The sequence below is a fragment of the Dreissena polymorpha genome, chromosome 7, assembly GCF_020536995.1.
Source record: "Dreissena polymorpha isolate Duluth1 chromosome 7, UMN_Dpol_1.0, whole genome shotgun sequence".
In the NCBI taxonomy this organism is placed as follows: domain Eukaryota; kingdom Metazoa; phylum Mollusca; class Bivalvia; order Myida; family Dreissenidae; genus Dreissena; species Dreissena polymorpha.
In genome coordinates this window covers 94,188,008-94,206,032 of record NC_068361.1, presented here as the reverse complement: position 1 = coordinate 94,206,032, position 18,025 = coordinate 94,188,008, and the positions used below count along the sequence as shown (strand labels likewise).

The 18,025-nt window shown below is 34.3% G+C and overlaps 1 protein-coding gene across 1 annotated transcript; it reads right to left on the bottom strand.

The window, feature by feature from the left end:
* Nucleotides 1-9,289: 9,289 nt before the first annotated feature.
* On the bottom strand, nucleotides 9,290-17,768 carry LOC127839012 (uncharacterized). The gene is made up of 3 exons (XM_052367160.1): nucleotides 17,649-17,768; nucleotides 9,927-10,119; nucleotides 9,290-9,770 (listed from the first exon to the last, which is right to left on the bottom strand). Exons 1-3 carry the CDS (start codon nucleotides 17,728-17,730, stop codon nucleotides 9,626-9,628), a joined length of 420 nt encoding a protein of 139 aa, XP_052223120.1. The 5' UTR covers nucleotides 17,731-17,768; the 3' UTR covers nucleotides 9,290-9,625.
* Between the last annotated feature and the right edge of the window lie 257 nt (nucleotides 17,769-18,025).

Here is an 18,025-nt window from a genome sequence, read left to right as displayed (position 1 = left end):
ATGGTCTCTGGTGTGTGTTGTCTTTGTTATAATGACCGTTTTCGTAGCCATCGAAACCCAACGTCGCTTGTCCGTAATACCATACTGTGAATATGCATACGACTCGGCTATTGCGTTATATGAGTCGCCCTTTTCCACTGTCAACGATGCTGCGAAGTGCCACCTTCAAGAACGAATCACTCTGTTTTAGGAATACAGTTTATCACAGCCGCACTTGATGTGTCTGCAGCATACTCTCAACTGGCCTGAGGAGCAATCTGAGGCTTGTTTGCTGTACGAAGAACGTTATTGGCTTTAAAGAGGGCATGATGATGGAAGCTCAGTTCATAAGACAATATGTTTTTAAGGTAAAGGGCTCCAGATTTTGACACCAGCAGGAAACGCTGACACAGAAGAGCAGGATAAAAATCACAGTCAGGAGCGATCTCAAGAGATTTGGCTACGTCTTTTGTCTTGAATTAATAAGCTTAGACCAAATTGCCTATGGTGTCTCTTATGATCGTGTTCCCAACCACCTAAATTGCATAAACATTCACATCTGACCCAGCCACTATCCCATTGACCATGTTTCTCAGAGTAGTATAAGCTGTTTATGGTGAGCAGGTTGTAATCTGTGTCTGCATTTTCTCGAGATCAGAAGCATCTTCATTGATGCACACCTCAGTCGAGTCTTTGTGTTGTGCATTTGTAGCATAGGTCTGGTCCGTAAAATTCTGCATCGCACTGTTCCGCTCGGATGTTAGAGTTGCAGATAGGGTCCAATGGGTTTGCATTTCCTTGGTCATCCAACCTTTGCGAGTTAGACCTCCTGTGCTCAATAAAAAAAAATCATCAATGGTTGCTCACTGACGAGATCACGTCCTAGCCCAGCCCCGTAACGTGAAACCCTATATCGAACTTTCGATAAACGTCTAGTTGGGTTTCTCAAGGTTGCTTATTTTCTGCATATACATGTCGTAATAAGCAGATTGTAGGTTATGTGCTTAGCTTCATCAAAGATGTATTGACAATCGGGAACTGCCTGCAGATGCATCAGCCAACACCCAGTACGATATGCTTAAATTTACACCCTTAAATTGCTAATCATTAGCTAATAATTCAGCCATACTATGATTGCCTTTAGGTCTAGGCGAGTTCATGTTTCATCTTCTCTGAAGCCCTCTCGAGTTTGATAAAAAAACATGACATATATCATCTGCTAAGTATTTTGTCCCTAAGAAGGAAAAGTACAACATCTTGGCATGATGCATCAGAATCTGAACCTCAGGATCTTCCTTGGTCATTTCGGCTTAAAGCTTGCTGAGTAGGCATTTTTCAACAAGAAGATGGGCCTGTGAAGCCATCATGACAGCTTCCATGTCATAATTTGCAAAATTGCATTTGCCCCAAAGACAGTCTAAATTTTGTTTTTGAGAGCGGTTTCTTCCATGAGGGATCAATTGCCCCTCCCCCCCCCCCCGCCCCCTCCAAGTTCGTACGTGTTTGAAAACATCCCAACATCTGAACAACGTTTTTCAGGCAACTACTTTGTGGCGCATCTATGATGATTTCGGCAGCCTTCCAATACAAGCGTTGGTCAAACGTTACAATGGTGAGAAGATTGTGGCAAGGTTGTAAACAAAGGCTTATGTTGACAGAATGCACGAATTGTCCCCCATAGTACATATTAATCATTGGCAAGAATTTGACTGACAACATCCCAGGGTACTGGTTTCCCTGATACGCATCATTCCCTGCCAATTCGATGTAACTAGTCCGAAGCTGAAAAATATCGACCCTCTTGTCATATTTCAGAAATCGCGGCAGGTCCAACCAATGGCGTTTCACATTACAATCATTACGTTTGAGTCAAAAGTAATCGACTTGTGGTCCTTCGTATTGCGTCGGTGGACGCCGAGTGAGATTTCTGTGTAACATAATAAATTTCAACTATGTATGATGATCTAAATGTGTTCTTTGCCCACTGAAACCTATGTATAGACACCAAAATAATCACATTTGAGTGGAAAGTTTCAGAGTTATGATCATTAAAAGGTTTTGGAGTCCATCTGATGATCTTCATGTGTTCTTTGCCCCTTAAAATCTAGGTATAGACACCAATTCGTTAAATTTGATAAGATAGTTACATAGTTATGATCATCATAAATAGGTCTTTGCGGCCATCTTTTAAAAACATTTTTTCGGAGGTCCGATTTTGGTTAACTTTTGATATCTTTTAAAGGACCTTCTGCCCTACCAGGATCAGTTGAAATTCATTTTGTAACAATGTTTGTGGGGTAAAACTGTATATTAGCCCTTCTATGTATTTTTTTCAAAACATCAAGCCAAAATTTATTGTTCAAGATTAGCGTAAACATATTTTCTCGGCATACATTTTTACAGTATTGAATAATATTTTAAAATCTATTAACGATTTTGTCAGTGAAAAACAATTTCCTTTGCCTAACACTATTCTCTTAAGCCATGTTATTTTCATGTTATTTTCAAAAGAACATAATTAAATCTACCATAGTTAACCCACCTTCGTTATAATCCTTAACAATTACTGTTTTTGTATAGTTTTGCTTGGTCCTGCTCAAATAAAGTCATAAAAGTGTTGATGTATTGCTTTCATAGTGCCTCTTCTTGGTGTTGGTAATGATACAAATAAATGAGTAAGTAAAGTTGAAAAAAAAATGATTTGACAATGGTAATCTTTCCTTGAGGAGTAATATTTTTGCGATTCCAATGACTTATTGCTCTTTTAATACTTTCGAATTTGTTTTCATTTTTTTTCATTACCAGGTTGTCTAAATAAATATCAAAAGATAGTACATTGCTATATGTTGATAGTATGTTAATCATGTGCACTATATAAACAATTCGTTTTTCAGCATTGATACTATAAAAAAACTAATTAAAATGTAGACAGTACTCCACCTTTCGCCGTAAACCTTTCAGCAATCCATCTGTATCAGCCTGTAAAAACAACACAAATAAAAAAAATTACATAGCATTTCACGTTTCAAACATTTTGTAACTGTAATTTAATACATGTTAAAGCGTATTCATTATTTTTGGCTGGCTGGATAAAATGAAGCGTTTTGTCATGAAACATGACGAAGAGAAGAATTTGAATCGTCACATGAATTTAAATTTGCAGTCGACAACTTTCATATGTGTATCATCGTGTAGAGTTTATAGTAATCGAACTAGTAAATAAAAGTTGGATTATGATGGTACATGTACAATATGGTTGATTTATAAAGTTTAACAGACGGGTCCTATATAAATATTTTTTGCATTGTTTATTTCCTTTTTTCAATTCAAAAGGTTTTGATTTCATAAAGCGACGCGCCACACACATGAAACAGACAACACATGTTAACTACAATTTGGGTAATTCAATTATTGATAACACATTTATTTAATATTTTCTTTAGCATATTAGAACACATTTAAAAGTAAATACACTAAAGTATCATATATGAAGAGTTCAACTTACTTCATTGCACATTTCCTTGAATTGCAAAGCGTCTATCTTAACTGAATCCATCAGGCCAAGATGCTGAACTAAGATTCTAACAGGTTCGATATAATCGTGAAAACAAAAATAACACACGAGGTCATCCGTCTGTAAAACATAAAAAATAATCTAGTAATTCTGATTTTGTAACATTACAACAGGCTTTCCATGTAAGAAATCATACATAATTATTTACTTAAATAAGACGTTCTTTTTTATTAATTTTGAATCCACTCCAAAATATAAAAAAATGCGTTTTAAGCATTTGCTACTATAAAGTCTCCTATAATGCAATAATGTAAAAAAAAGATGCTTTTAAATTTTTGACATTTTATTTGTCATTATGAAATCATGAATTGATCAAAAAGGACAAGGGTTAAAAATGCGATTCGATAAAACATAAACCTCATTTGAGTCCAAGCTTCCCGAGGTAGTGACCGCAGTTTTATCAATTGTGTATGTTTTCAGTGTGCCTTTTGTCATTAAAGGAAATTTGTCACTGACCATAAATAAAAATGCTTAATCGAGACAATAACGATATTTCTGTTTAAAGTTTTTTTTTCAAAGATTGGATATTATTTCACATGTGAGTAGTTACAAACATGTGCCCGCATGCTCACGCACACCATTTGATATAGATTGTTTATGTTGTTACAGCTGTTGTTGGTGCTTTTATATTTTTTAGCCATTCTTCGACACTTATGATATATACAAACAGTAAACGCCCAAGAATAAAATCATATGAAACATTGATACAAATTCCGGTGTCATTCATTAAAGCTACGCGTATATATATGTATGTAACGTATTGAGGAACATTTGTTTTTCGGATGTGTACATTCTACAAATTAAGTTGAAAACTTACATTGCAAGGATTGCAATCTCTCAGTACGTTGGAAACGACAAATAGGTCGCGCTCGCGAACTGACGCAAGATGGTTTTCACTCCACTTTGCTGCGAATGAAGTTTACATTTTTTAATCAACTTCTCTCAGATCAATTCAAAGACATAAATATGTGATATAACCGAAATTTGACATAATAAAAGTATCTTAAAGGGACTGTAAAACCACGAATGACAAAAAAAGAAAAGTTCTAAAATACCGTTTTTTTTACAATTATTAGTTTAAATTGTTTAAAATATAACGACTGATATATAACATTACTTGAAAAAAGTAGTTTATTTTTTATTTTATTTTTATTTTTACTGGGTATGTCTGCCAGGTAACTACCAGTTAACTTTAAATAACGCAGGTAGATTGATCATCATCGTCACGTGGTAAACCCAGGAATGCAAATTGTGTATGCGTAGTGAATTGTATATATTTTATATATGAACTTATCAATCAACTTGCGTTATTTATAGAGTGTATATTGTTATGTCACCTGTTTTCGCGATATACTTGCGATTTCACATCGCGAAATTTTATTACCAAAAATACTGAAAATATGAAGTTTAGTCAATTAATGTAATATACCAGTCGCGATATTTAAATCAATATAAACTGATAATTGTACAAAAATACGGTATTTTAAAACTTTTGTTTTTCGTCATTCGTGGTTTACAGTCCCTTTAATGCAGTTAAACATATAGGAAACAATAATTGAGTATATTAATTATCAAACGGTCTTCCTGTCGCATGTAACACTATAATGACAAAATATAAAAACATATTTTAATGTATACAGTAAATGTCAAACATAAAGAATCATGGTGGATAATGAACCGGATTCTATATAGACGAGTATGCATTATTCGGCATTCCTGCACACATGTTTATTAAAAAAACTGGCTGGGCGGAATAAAATTCGTTTCCTATATTTTGTTGATTAATATGCAGTAATGACAATTTACGAGTTGTCTATATAAAAAAGAAATGTCTTTTAAACAGGTTCTCTTAAACAAATCTTGGGGTAATGTTAGTCCTGAATGTATAACTGCAAAACAAAGATCGGATCACCGATTTCGCTCTTTAGCTATAAACGAGACTTGTTGAACACCAGACTGTTGAGACACCAATACCTCAACAATTGTTTGATATTTACTCCATCCATATTAATGTGTACCGTGAGTAAAGCGATCATATGACGTACCATATTTTCATCATTGAACATAACTTTAAAACTGCAAAGACCTTTATCTGACGCGGTTTATTTAGGTTTAATTTGTGTTTGTTGATATAGATTTTTTGGCATGGTATACTTAAACTAAACATGCTAAACAACCAACAGCAAAAAAGTCAATTCTATGCACAAGACTTAAAAACGTCAAACGTGGACTGTTATTTACGCAGCGTAAAACGTTAGCAACAAGCAACAAATCGTTTCATTTTATTTTGTTTATCACGTAAAATGGTACTGTACGAGTTAATTTAATTTTTCGGACGATTTGGGTTGAAAGTGGCGTCATCGGGGACGGACAAAACATCAACAACGATAATTTTCCAGAAGACCGCGCCTATTCCCGAGTCTTTTTTCGACAACCTTGTGCTTATTCATGTGGTGATGATCTCGCAATTGTTTAATAATTTGATATTGTACCAGATTATTTATCTTATCACAGATAGTAAAGGAATCCTTGCAGTAACACACTCATTAACATAATTTATGTATCTCATAACGATCTGAAAGGCAAACTGATACCATCATTCCATTACGAGTATTTAATTCATGCGAGGAAAATTCTTTATGGTTGTTAATTGTAAATATGTTGTTTTTTTCTCAATGATTATAATACACGTACATGTAATATAATTATAAAGTATTCAGGCATCTACAATACTTGATAGAGTATAGTGTTGTCCGTTCTCTAGAATGAACTAGTTTTATGTTAACGTAGCGAAGTAGTGTAACAGATATTGAAATTAAGTTATTATTTATACCCAGCGTTTTTTGTTACACGGTTAGCTTCCGCGTTCAAAAGCTCAGTTTGGAAAGTATCAGCTCAACTAACAGGTTGAACACTATGCGACCGTTTGAATCTGCTTCGTTAAAAGTTGTGATGCGACTGGTAATAACGTTATAAGACAATCGTAGCACACTTTGACCTCCGTGTATTAATAAGTATTCATCCTCTGTTGATTGCAATTACCATACTTGTTTTACAGCAAGCCAGTGTACCGTGGCCTTTTCACGACACACACGAAGAAAACCCGGAAGTATTATTATTTCTCAATTACCTCAGTGACATTTACCATTCCACTGAAAATTATCGAAGTTTTACTGTATATGCTAAGTCACTTATTTTAAGTACTGAACACATGAATTTTTTTTAAATCTTTATGAAGTCTTGCGAAATTCACCCTACATCGGCGACCCTGATATTTCCGTTCAATTCTTGCGGCGCCTGTACTTTTTTTTTGCAAAATAACTCGCAAGAGCAGCCTACATGGCTCTGGCATGCCCATGTGTTTCTTATGCGCATTATTCCCGTTTTTTGCGTGATGGTATACGTGTTCTTGGCATTTTGCGGTTAAGTCAATGTACCTTAGTCATAGATCGCGTATGGCCGGGTCATTTTCCCGGTTGGTAAACTCTGTATTTTGGTGCGATTTTAAGCACCGCACGTCGTCTGTGTTTAAATGGTACGCGATTATCATGCGATACTTTTGTATGGACGTCTGTTGGCAGGTAAGAGCAAATGTGCACGGAGACCGCCCGCGCAATATAAAATCGTCGATTTTCAATGCGACTGATCTGATTCTTCGTAAGCTTTTCTCGGAATCCGTAACGAGTCAAGCTTTTAACGAATGTCTTCCGTGTGGAAACTTTTGCTGCATGATCTCACCACGGACTTGATACGGTCGGATATCAATGTAAATACATTAACCTGCTTCTGGCCTGCGATACTCAAATACAAAAATGAAGCACCAACATATAGTAGTGCACCTGTAAGTTCGAACGATCGTATTTGAAAATCACATTGCTTCTTTACGTTTAAATGCCACTATACAGACGTATTAAATGTATTTCACGTTAACGCATTTTAAAACGTTTTACGATAACTGTGAAGTTATGAAATTTTAATAGGTAATTTTCTTTATTAAACTGCAGTGTGTGTTATTTAAAATATTATTAGTTATGGATAGTATAGTTATCATATACAAATATACATGCACTTATCATAATAACAAAATACAGTTCGCCCAATTATACAATTAATGTTTAATTGATGCTAAGGTTGTAATTTACAAACACATGCATCCGATCTGATACCAAACATAGGTAACGGTATCGCAATGAGACCGAGATCATGTTTTTAACTTACGGTAAAGAGTATAAGGTCTCTTACGATAAGTCCGTTTTGAGTTAAATAACTAATCCGCTAAGGACTGTTACGAAAACAAATAGTCTTAAGGTAACATTCGGATAAAGACCCAGAACGGTAAATTGATTCATAAATTATCAGGCAAAATTAAAACATACATAAATTAAATACTTTGGTTGTTATACCGCCGAGCGCTATTTATAGAAAGAAAGTCTTACTCGCAAGCTTGAATTAATTCACCGCTTGGTCAGACAGTTTAAAAGTGCAATATAAACTTGATCAATTTTGCATTTTGTTCCATATTAATTTGAAAAATATCAACGAATATTTCAATCATAATTTTTTCTTCAATATAGCATAACACTTTTAGCACTAGGCAGCCGTGGGGCGTTGATATTACTTCCTAGGTTCATGTATGTAAGCCAAAGAAAGTCGCTATTTATTTCGTTGAATTAATATATTCATACATTATTTTGATAATAACATACAATCATTAAATTCGTTCATAAATACATTGTTGTAAGTTTCCTTTCGCAAAAACATGAAATCGTGTGCAATTCTATTGTCATTCAGTGTTCCCGTTGTCTAAAATTATCGCAAGATATCTAGTTCAAAACCCACCTTAGACAGCTAGGCCCAATACCATTGACCAAAATATAGCTGTTCTGAATAATCAAACTATCAAAAACGATATGGTAGTGGCATAAGTTGCGTCATCAGGCAATTATCTTTATATTACTGCTTTATTGCTCTAATATGCGTTTATTGTGAACCTATACCTTTTTGATTTTGTTAATCCATTTTCCATTACCACCGCTCCGAGTCTTTGTGCGTTAGTAGACATGCACAATTTTGAATTGACCATAATGTGCCATGTGTGTGTTTATATAATTTGCTTGGTGATGGGAATGCGTCATTTGCTATACATATGTAACTGTATGTCGCAAACTAGTCCTTAATGTGTCCATGGGTGATCGTTTACTATATTTAACTACAGATAGTATTAAAAATGAAACTTATTTGTGGTTTATTTTTTGGCATATAGTTATATACATGTGTGCATAGAAGCCAGGTGTCAAACAATAGGTCGTAGGTTATCCGCGTTTATAAACCAACCATGTATTAAGGACACAAACAAGGTCATTTCGCAAAATATATGTTTTCCATAAATATCTCATAAACATGCAATACACGTATTGCTGTTTGGGTTCGTGCTTATATGTATCTTGCTAATATTTGTACATCATACCTTCTGTATGTGTACTGGCTACTTAAAGCCATTACACTGTTTATTGAAGACTAAGTATTATGTTTTTATGTTGACCTTGCAGTCAAAGATAACCCATAAAAGAGCATGCACTTATTTCCAATGGGGTCCTTTGCTGAAGAGACAGCAAGCAGAAGAGACAGTATTGAGATACAAGGAATCCGGGTGCGATACCCTAGCTCTTTGCGAATAGATCCCTTGGTTCTTTTACGTTCTCAGTGTATAGCATCGATATACGCAAGAATTACCTGGGTATCATACCAGTACATCTAGTTGGGTGGGAATCACTTGAAGCATTTCTAAAATTTCCAGTGCCCCGGACAGGGATTGAACCCACGACCTCTGAATTGGTAGACCAGAGTGTTACCACTCGACTACCACACCATCCGGATATTAACATTACATTATAACATGTATTTTCCGTAATATCACATTTATAAACTCCGATAAAATGCAACTAATCAATTGAGTCTGACCATTTAACAGCAAATAATACTAATGTGTATATGGAAACACCCTATACATATTGTATATAGAGAAAAGTAAACGATTTAGTAAGTCTTAAAGAAAACCTGACCAACGAGACTTTACCAACCTTTCATACATATGTCAAGAATCCTTTCATCACATTTGTCAGGCATGTTTTGCAGATCCCAAACCCATAAAAGGTATGGCTTTTTATGGAGAGTTGCTTGAAATGCTTTCATCATATCCTCATATTCCTCGTCGTGTCTACAAATAACCAAAGACACATGAGTCGAGTCGATTAAAAATAAAACACACCAATAACGATAGACCGCAAGTGCACATAGAAAACATATCTTTATTGGTTAGTTTTTTTTCAATCGACTTCACATATTTGTGTATACATATTTCAAGTTTTCTTACCGTTTTTGGATATCAGTCGTGCTTTCGACCTCATATGCTATTTTCTCCGCCACACCTTTTGACCCTTTTACTACCACAGATACTGTACCAAAATTCATTGCATGTGTAACAGTTCCAAGTGTGTGGTGGTTACCGTTGAAAACGAGATTAACGACATTGACTTGTTGGACTGACTTGTCATGTTTGGTTATATCTGAAAAATATAATATCTGATCTTTATCTCAATGTGCAAAATCAGATTGGTTGCTTATTATCATTATTTTCGTGCACCTTTGTTCATAATAAAGCGTTACTATGTTTTTAACTGGGTCAGTTTCCTGAGTAGGAGTTTGATTGGGTATAAATGTCTTCTTCCAATTGTAACATAAAAGAGTGGACTTAAACATTTGTATAAGTGCTAAAATAATGATCACATATGCATATCGTAAGGTATCATCGACATTCGTGCGACGTCGACATCATTTGCGAGCTATTCAGAAATTGTACACATAATTGTGCAGTATAATGTATTACATAAAAAACAGTGTAATATATTAATCATATACAATAATTAAGATGTATAATCATCTTGCTTTGAATCTGATGGTAAATGCACATTGTCGCAATAAGGTGTTGTCTTATGACGGCAACAAACAGAGAGCAATGACGTGGTTTGTCATGAAGGCAGTGGTTTGAAATGACAATGATTCAAATTCTAAGAAGTCCTTTGATATCTTCCCAGATGTTGACTAGTGTGAACATGAAACATAAACCAACAAAACAACAACAAACAAACGAGACGGACTCGCATATAAACGGAGTATTGTAACTATGGCTTAACGCAATTTCAGACTGGATTGAAACAATTTGGAGATGTAATTTAAAACGGCAACTTAAACATGTCCACAAAACACACCATGTAGAACTACCGCCGGAGATTTTGCTTTTATTATAAACTTTGTTTTGAGACGAAAATACCTTGGTCGCGATACTAACTGCATCGACTTAATAGAGTTTTCAAGATAAAAATATGAACAAGACACCACCTGAGCAGAAGTTTCTCATCCCTGATATATCTTCAGTGATATATCCGTGATACATCTAACTGTTAGAGGAATTATAAGAATAACTGGGTCTGGAAGTGGCATAGGTAAAAGCAATCCGATATAACATTACGCATTCCACAAGGGCCAATTTGAGGCTCTTTCTGCTAATATCCACAGCATGTGGCTGGTACGAAGTATATAGTAGACGGGCGACCTCGGACGTTTAAACCATCCATTGTTTTCCTTTAATGAGTAGGTTTCATAATTACCAAAAAGAAGAATTTGAGACTTTATGTATTCCATGTAATTGACGCTCATTATGCAAGCGCTTTTTCCTTTACACAGACGCAAAAGCTAATAGATTTTAAGACAAGAATGATTATTGTTTACACGTACAAATGATAACACAGGGCTATCCAAGGAAGCATTCCGTTGTTATGGGCATGGTGACAAACAAAAGCTTTGACATGTATTAAATGTTTGATTTTGACTAAACCGTGTTATAACCTTGTACCAACTATAACGTGTATTACTTTATCACATAGTTTATTATGTTCTTATAGTTTTAGCCACAAAGCTTGTAGTATTTTAAAGAATGCCATGACAAATTATAAGTATTAGATTTCCTTAAAATGTATTGTATGTAGAAACATAGCGTTATGTAAATATAATGTTTAAATTTTAGTAAACCGTAACATAACGTTATAAAACGTATTGCATTGAAATCTACTTTAGCGATGTTTGTCTGCCATTTAACTTTAAATATTGTGTTATTTGTGTATATTTTGTGACAAAACATTAGGTATACAGCATATTTTAACTTCCATTTATGTAGAAACATGACGTGGGGTAATTATAATGCTCGAGATAAGTTAACCATCATATTACGTTATCAAATATATGTATGTCGTGGATAACTTAGATCACTGTGTTTATATACATGAATTAGCAACGAAATTTGGTAATTTTGTACCATTTAATTACAATACATACGGCATTGACCTTGTTTTGACTATGTGTTACTTACATCTAAGCAGTAGCAGTATTCTTGGTTTGAGGTTTTATAAAAATAAAATGGATCTGGATTAACTTTTTGTTTCGTGCTGACTGTCTCCAATATCGTTGGCCAAAACATTGATTTGGATTACCGGGTTTTCTCAGACCCGCTAATCCGTATTTTTTTATCGCGCCCTAAAACCAAGTTTGAGAAATCGCCATAATAACAAACATAATTAAAGAGCATTATTTTCCCTGAATCTTAATTATTTCACAGTTATCGAGAATTAAGAGTGCATCAAAAGATGACATGTTGCATTGATGTTGCGACATGTAGAGGCAGCGCTATTCATTTCGACATTTGTAATTGCAACCCTTAGCATCAGGAGATTTTTTACGACATATATCGTCAGCCTTTCGACAATTAACGCCATGTACAATTGTTTGCATCGATGCGACATTAAACCTTGCTACAAAGGTAAATATTCATCATAATATGTAATAACGCAGTATCCATTTTAATACATGCATTTTTGTCACTGATATATCTTTGATTCATGTAATGCAATAAGGCATCTGTCTGATTTTCTCAATACCAATAAAGTTTCGCTCTAGCTCATAGACTTATAGGTATGTGTTTTGTTTGGTGCATTTTACCGACCACGTGTTTAGAATGATATATAGTCTTACGACTCTGCCATAGCTCAATCAATTACGTCGATTTTTTTATGAGACCTACACAAATGTTTATGGTTTGAATATGTCAAAAACTAGATTGATGACGTCAATCTTTCACAGTTTTCAGTTTTTACAGGTTTAATAATCAATACTTGTGTTTTAATGGATGCTATTGCTTGGTTTGAAAACAAAGGTATCTTATGCATAACAAGATATTTACTTTGAATAATGTTAATCGTGGTAAGCTTATTAATAGCTCTCGTTTCTCAATGTTGATTTCACCATGATTTTTGTGACTCATTATTTTTTAATATATGCGTATTTTGAATGAATTTTACGCAGAAACGCATCTTATCTGAAACTCTGAGATTGTTACTCAAAGTAATGGCCTTCATCTGGATTCGAAGCAGAAGCAAGATCTTAAGCGATGCAACTGTTTTTTTTTAGGTTTTGAACTTCCCACAGTATTTTTAACGTCTTGTAATATTAAAATTTCCTAAATTGTCGAGACAGACTTACGTTACAAACAGTATTCGTAAACGAAACACATGTTGTGTTAATAAGCCTGTTTGAATAAACAACACAATATAAGTTTGTGTTAATATCTGCCTTTCTTAAATCAAATTTTACCAATTTTTCGTGAAAATAGCTTAAACGGTTGTTATAAATGAAAAACAGAATCATGTGTATTGACGTTTGAACAGACAGACGAATGGACAAAATACATACCCGGGTTACTAACAAATATTTGCCGGATCATTTGAAACAGAGAAACTTGAATGTATTCAAATATTTTTTGATCCAAATAATTAAAAAAAACAACAACAAGTAAACAATTATAATACACAAAAATACCCATGCGTGTTGTATTCGTAAGCGCAACGTCCATTCCGAATGTTTGCAGTTTATTTTATGAATTTTAGCCGTTTTAAAAGTATTTCAGTAATATTCCTGCGTTTGATTTACCTGCTTTTACTTTTCATGGACAACCTTTCACGACCAAAAGTGTTAACAAGTATAAAATGCAAATACGTATGTCAGTTATCGACTAACTGTCCTAATTGAATGCGAGGAAAGGGGAGAATGGCAAAAGAATTGAGTATCACTGATCAACCCTGGCCTGACGAAGCGATTAAATATAGACACGATCATCCGAACTGTTCGATTCCCGATCTCCGATAATAATAAATAATGTACGCTTACATGTAAGATGTATTTGAACATTTGTACATTTAAGTATTTGTGTTTATCTTATACTATTGAATCCTATGGAGGGAGCTAATTACTTATCTGTTATGGTTGTACATGTTTATCGGAAAAGCGCGAGCTTAACCGAACGCTTGAACTGTCGTGCATTGAGCTGATCATCATACGAGCTTATAAATGACGCGTTAGTCCGAGTAGGTTTAAATAAAAGGATTCTCGTTTCAATATCAGGTTAATATATTGTGATCGATAATGTAAGGAATAAGTCGTATACATAATGTTGAAAATAGTCGTATTGGCTAAAGTGAAAGCTTTAGACACTCAAGAAGTCGCACTTTTTATAATTGTAAAACGTGCTTAGAAAATTTGTTTTATATCGCATGTTGTAATATCGCTGCTTTATTCAAAAATGATTCAGGTTCGTGGAAAACAGTGGTCGCCATTAGGCGAGGTTGTTTTCATTATTTTAGTGTCTGCAAACAAAGGTACTCATTCGGGTCTCATTCCTTCAACCTATGACCGTATGCTCTGCGTGAATAAATATCCTTATTTTGATCAATCAATCATTTCTATTGGATGCATCAGCTTTTATTTTACATTTCTCCCGGTTTTAAATCAAGCAGACACTCTACAGCGTCTCTATAAAAGCTAACTCATATATCAAGGCAGTTTAAGTTCTCCTTATACCGAACCCTGCTACACACAACCTTTCCTATTGTGAAATTCGTCCACGAATTCCCTTATGCCACGACCTCTTTGGGACGTCTGACACAATGGGGTATTTGTTTACGTCGGGCGCAAATGTAACCCAGCCAGAAAAATCTTTGACCACCATGGGCATTGGACCCGGGACCTCCCGGTTCCAAATCAGGCAGACACTCTACCGAGTCGCTATATAAGCTAGCTCATATAGCAAGGCAGTATAAGTTCTCTTTATACCGAACCCTGTTACACATTGATAAGATCACAATTTACAAAAACCGCCACTGTTCCTACATTCTAAAATTCATAATACTGTCTGCATAATCAGGTATGTATTTTAAATGTACTTATCTCAAACCTAAACATACCATCCGTCAAGCAAATCACCTATAATTACATATTTGCATTTAATAAATTATTACAGAGAGTTGATGATGAAACACCTATGAAATTACTATAAAATGTGTGATTGTAGTGGTCATATTTAACCTTACTCTGAGCCATAAAAACAAAAAATGCAACAACAAAACAAATGTCGCTTTATTCTCAGTCTACAAACTATATGGAAATTCCATTCAAACACAGAAAGCGCAGTAAGCATATCGGCGGGTCAAACTTAATTAAGAAAAAATCATTCGCGAATGTTTGCTGAAATGATATTTTTCTTCAGCAATGATAATTACCATCTAAAACCAATACAAACATCTCAAATGCGCGTGTATGTTTACTATATATTAAAGAAAACGACAGTTACACCGCGTAAAATTGAAGTTCTAACATGGCAAGCAAACCGTGCGATGTGTTTACTTCTTTAATGGTTCTGTCTCGACAACATTATTTCTATTTGTCAGCGTTTTGATTGAATGCACCGGCTTGTTTTAAAGTGGTCTTCTTATGTAGTATTGCTTTAGGTTTGAATGGATAAATTTGCTAGGAAATCGACTGATTCACTGTTTTATTTGTGACATTTCTTTGAGTGTTATGGATATAACAAACGAGCTCGATGTGCATTATTCGTCTGGAGATTTAAGGCGCTGGCCCAGTGAGCTTTAATGACGTATTTATAAGTTTCATGTTCACCTAGATTTGTTATATATCAAATCCTTACATTATTAAACGGCCGCTAACTCATTATTCTGCGTCTTAGCTACCCTCTTTAAGAATTAAAATAAAATCGAAATAATAATTGTTGATATAGATTGTATTATGTTACCAAATTTATGTAACAACTGACTGATGTAAAGGATAAGTCGTGTTTAAACTGAAGTGTGTTGAAGAAGTTTTTTAGTTGTAGATACGACAGGTTATAATATGTTTAAACTTGAAAATTCACGATTAGCTAATTGACATATTTTCCTACCGGAAGGTCCATATCCTGTTTGAGCGTACGTACCCAGTATAAAAGATAGTAAGTTTACCTTTAAAGGTTTATTTCCATATTCCCACATTTAATAGGAAGGAAGTTTGTAGATCAGCGCATAGAGACATAAATTATAAATTTCGGTGGGCATGATTCAAATATGTAGAGGACAATCCTATGTTGCATACAACTAATCCTTTTTGTTATATATAGGCATCAATCAGTGTTGCTTAATACGAATGACTTGATGTATTTCCATCGATTGGGAACCAAAATGAAGGATCATATTGTAATTGCCCTTGCGAACAGGCCAACAACAAGAGGGAAGTTATGCGTTTCCAAATGTTAAGGGACTGTTAACCACGAATGACGAAAAACGAAACGTTCTAAAATACCGTATTTTTTACAATTATTAGTTTATATTGATTAAAATATCACGACTGGTATATTACATTACTCGAAAAAAGTTTTTATTTTTATTTTTACTTTATGTTTTTATTTTTTTATTTTTACTGGGTATGTCTACCAGGTAACTACCAGTTAACTATATATAACGCAAGTAGATTAATCATCATCGTCACGTGGATAACCCAGAAATGCAAATTGTGCATGCGTAGTGAATTGTATATATTTTATATATAAAATGATCAATCTACTTGCGTTATTTATAGTGTGTATATCGTTATGTCACATTTTTTCGCGATGTACTTCCGATTTCACATCGCGAAATGTTATCACCGAATATACTGTAAATATGAACTTTTTTCGAGTGATGTAATATACCAGTCGTGATATTTTAATCAATATAAACTAATAATTGTAAAAAATACGGTATTTAAAGTAACAATCACGCTCAAAAATATCGAATATTTCGTTAAATAAAGCTAACCCATAAAAAATCAATGTTCCTTTTAGCAAAACGCAAAATTTCTACGTTAGATGTTGTTTGGTAGAATTGATTTAACGAGATACAAAATGCTCGTTTTTATTTTTTTGTGGCCACAAATAATTCCATGTATATCTTCCGTGAAATATTCGAACATTTACGGGCGAACACGAGACTGGATACGGTTAGCGTCGGAAGCATGACGCAGCTCTCATGAATAATCATTCTATGAAATCGAAATGAATTCTGGGTAACTGGAACTTAGCGAATGCGAAAATGGCTTGTTTAAATTATGCAAATGAACGCAACCCGAATGAATCCGATCCTGACTCGAAAGCGAAAGTAGATTACATCGTGGAACGATATTTAGATATTTAGATGCTTAAAACTTGTCGAATGCTTGTAATATAACGTTTTTACATCAATGTTACTTGTTTTTAGGGTCTTCCTATTGTAATTAACCACCGTATGGTACTACTTGTTGTCGAATGTTTTTATATAGCATAATACAGTAGCCGTATGTATTGGTGAGCGTGATAGTGACTTTAAGAACTTTTCTTGTTTTGTCATTCGTGGTTGACAGTCCCTTTAAGAAAAGGGACTTACACCGATGTGTGTAAATGACAATGCCACTGATGTATAAAATGTTTCAACCTGTATGTTCTTAATATAATTATTTCAAAATAATGATCACTCTTATAACATGTAAAGTGTTCAAAATATCATATACAAAAAGATTATCGGTTGCTTGGAAACGGTTATAAATTGTCTGAAACGTGTAATTATAACCCCGTTACCTTACTAAAGATGTTCAAACATAATTATGTTAACATTTTAAACATAACCGAAGATATAGAATAGCTTCCTACCTTGCATCCTAGATCCGATCATTTCGGACGAAATTCGTTTTTCCAGATTAGATCGAAACTCAATTTCTCCACCGAGTTTCATAAACGTAGACTTTTCCACTAAGACGAAAAGGTCGTGATGTGGATCCAAATAACGTTCTGTATTCGCATTGTCTTGTGAATCAGCGATTGCCTTGGGCAGTTTGTATTCATAGATGCGTTCACAAACCCTCTATCAAACATGTTACAATAATGGTACACATATATACTAATACATTCCATATTCAACATTATATTTTTAGAACACACACATACCTAAAGTTGATTTTGTGTATCATCAATAAAAGTAAAATAAATTATTTTAAAGCTTTTAAAAATGTGTATCTTATATACCGTGT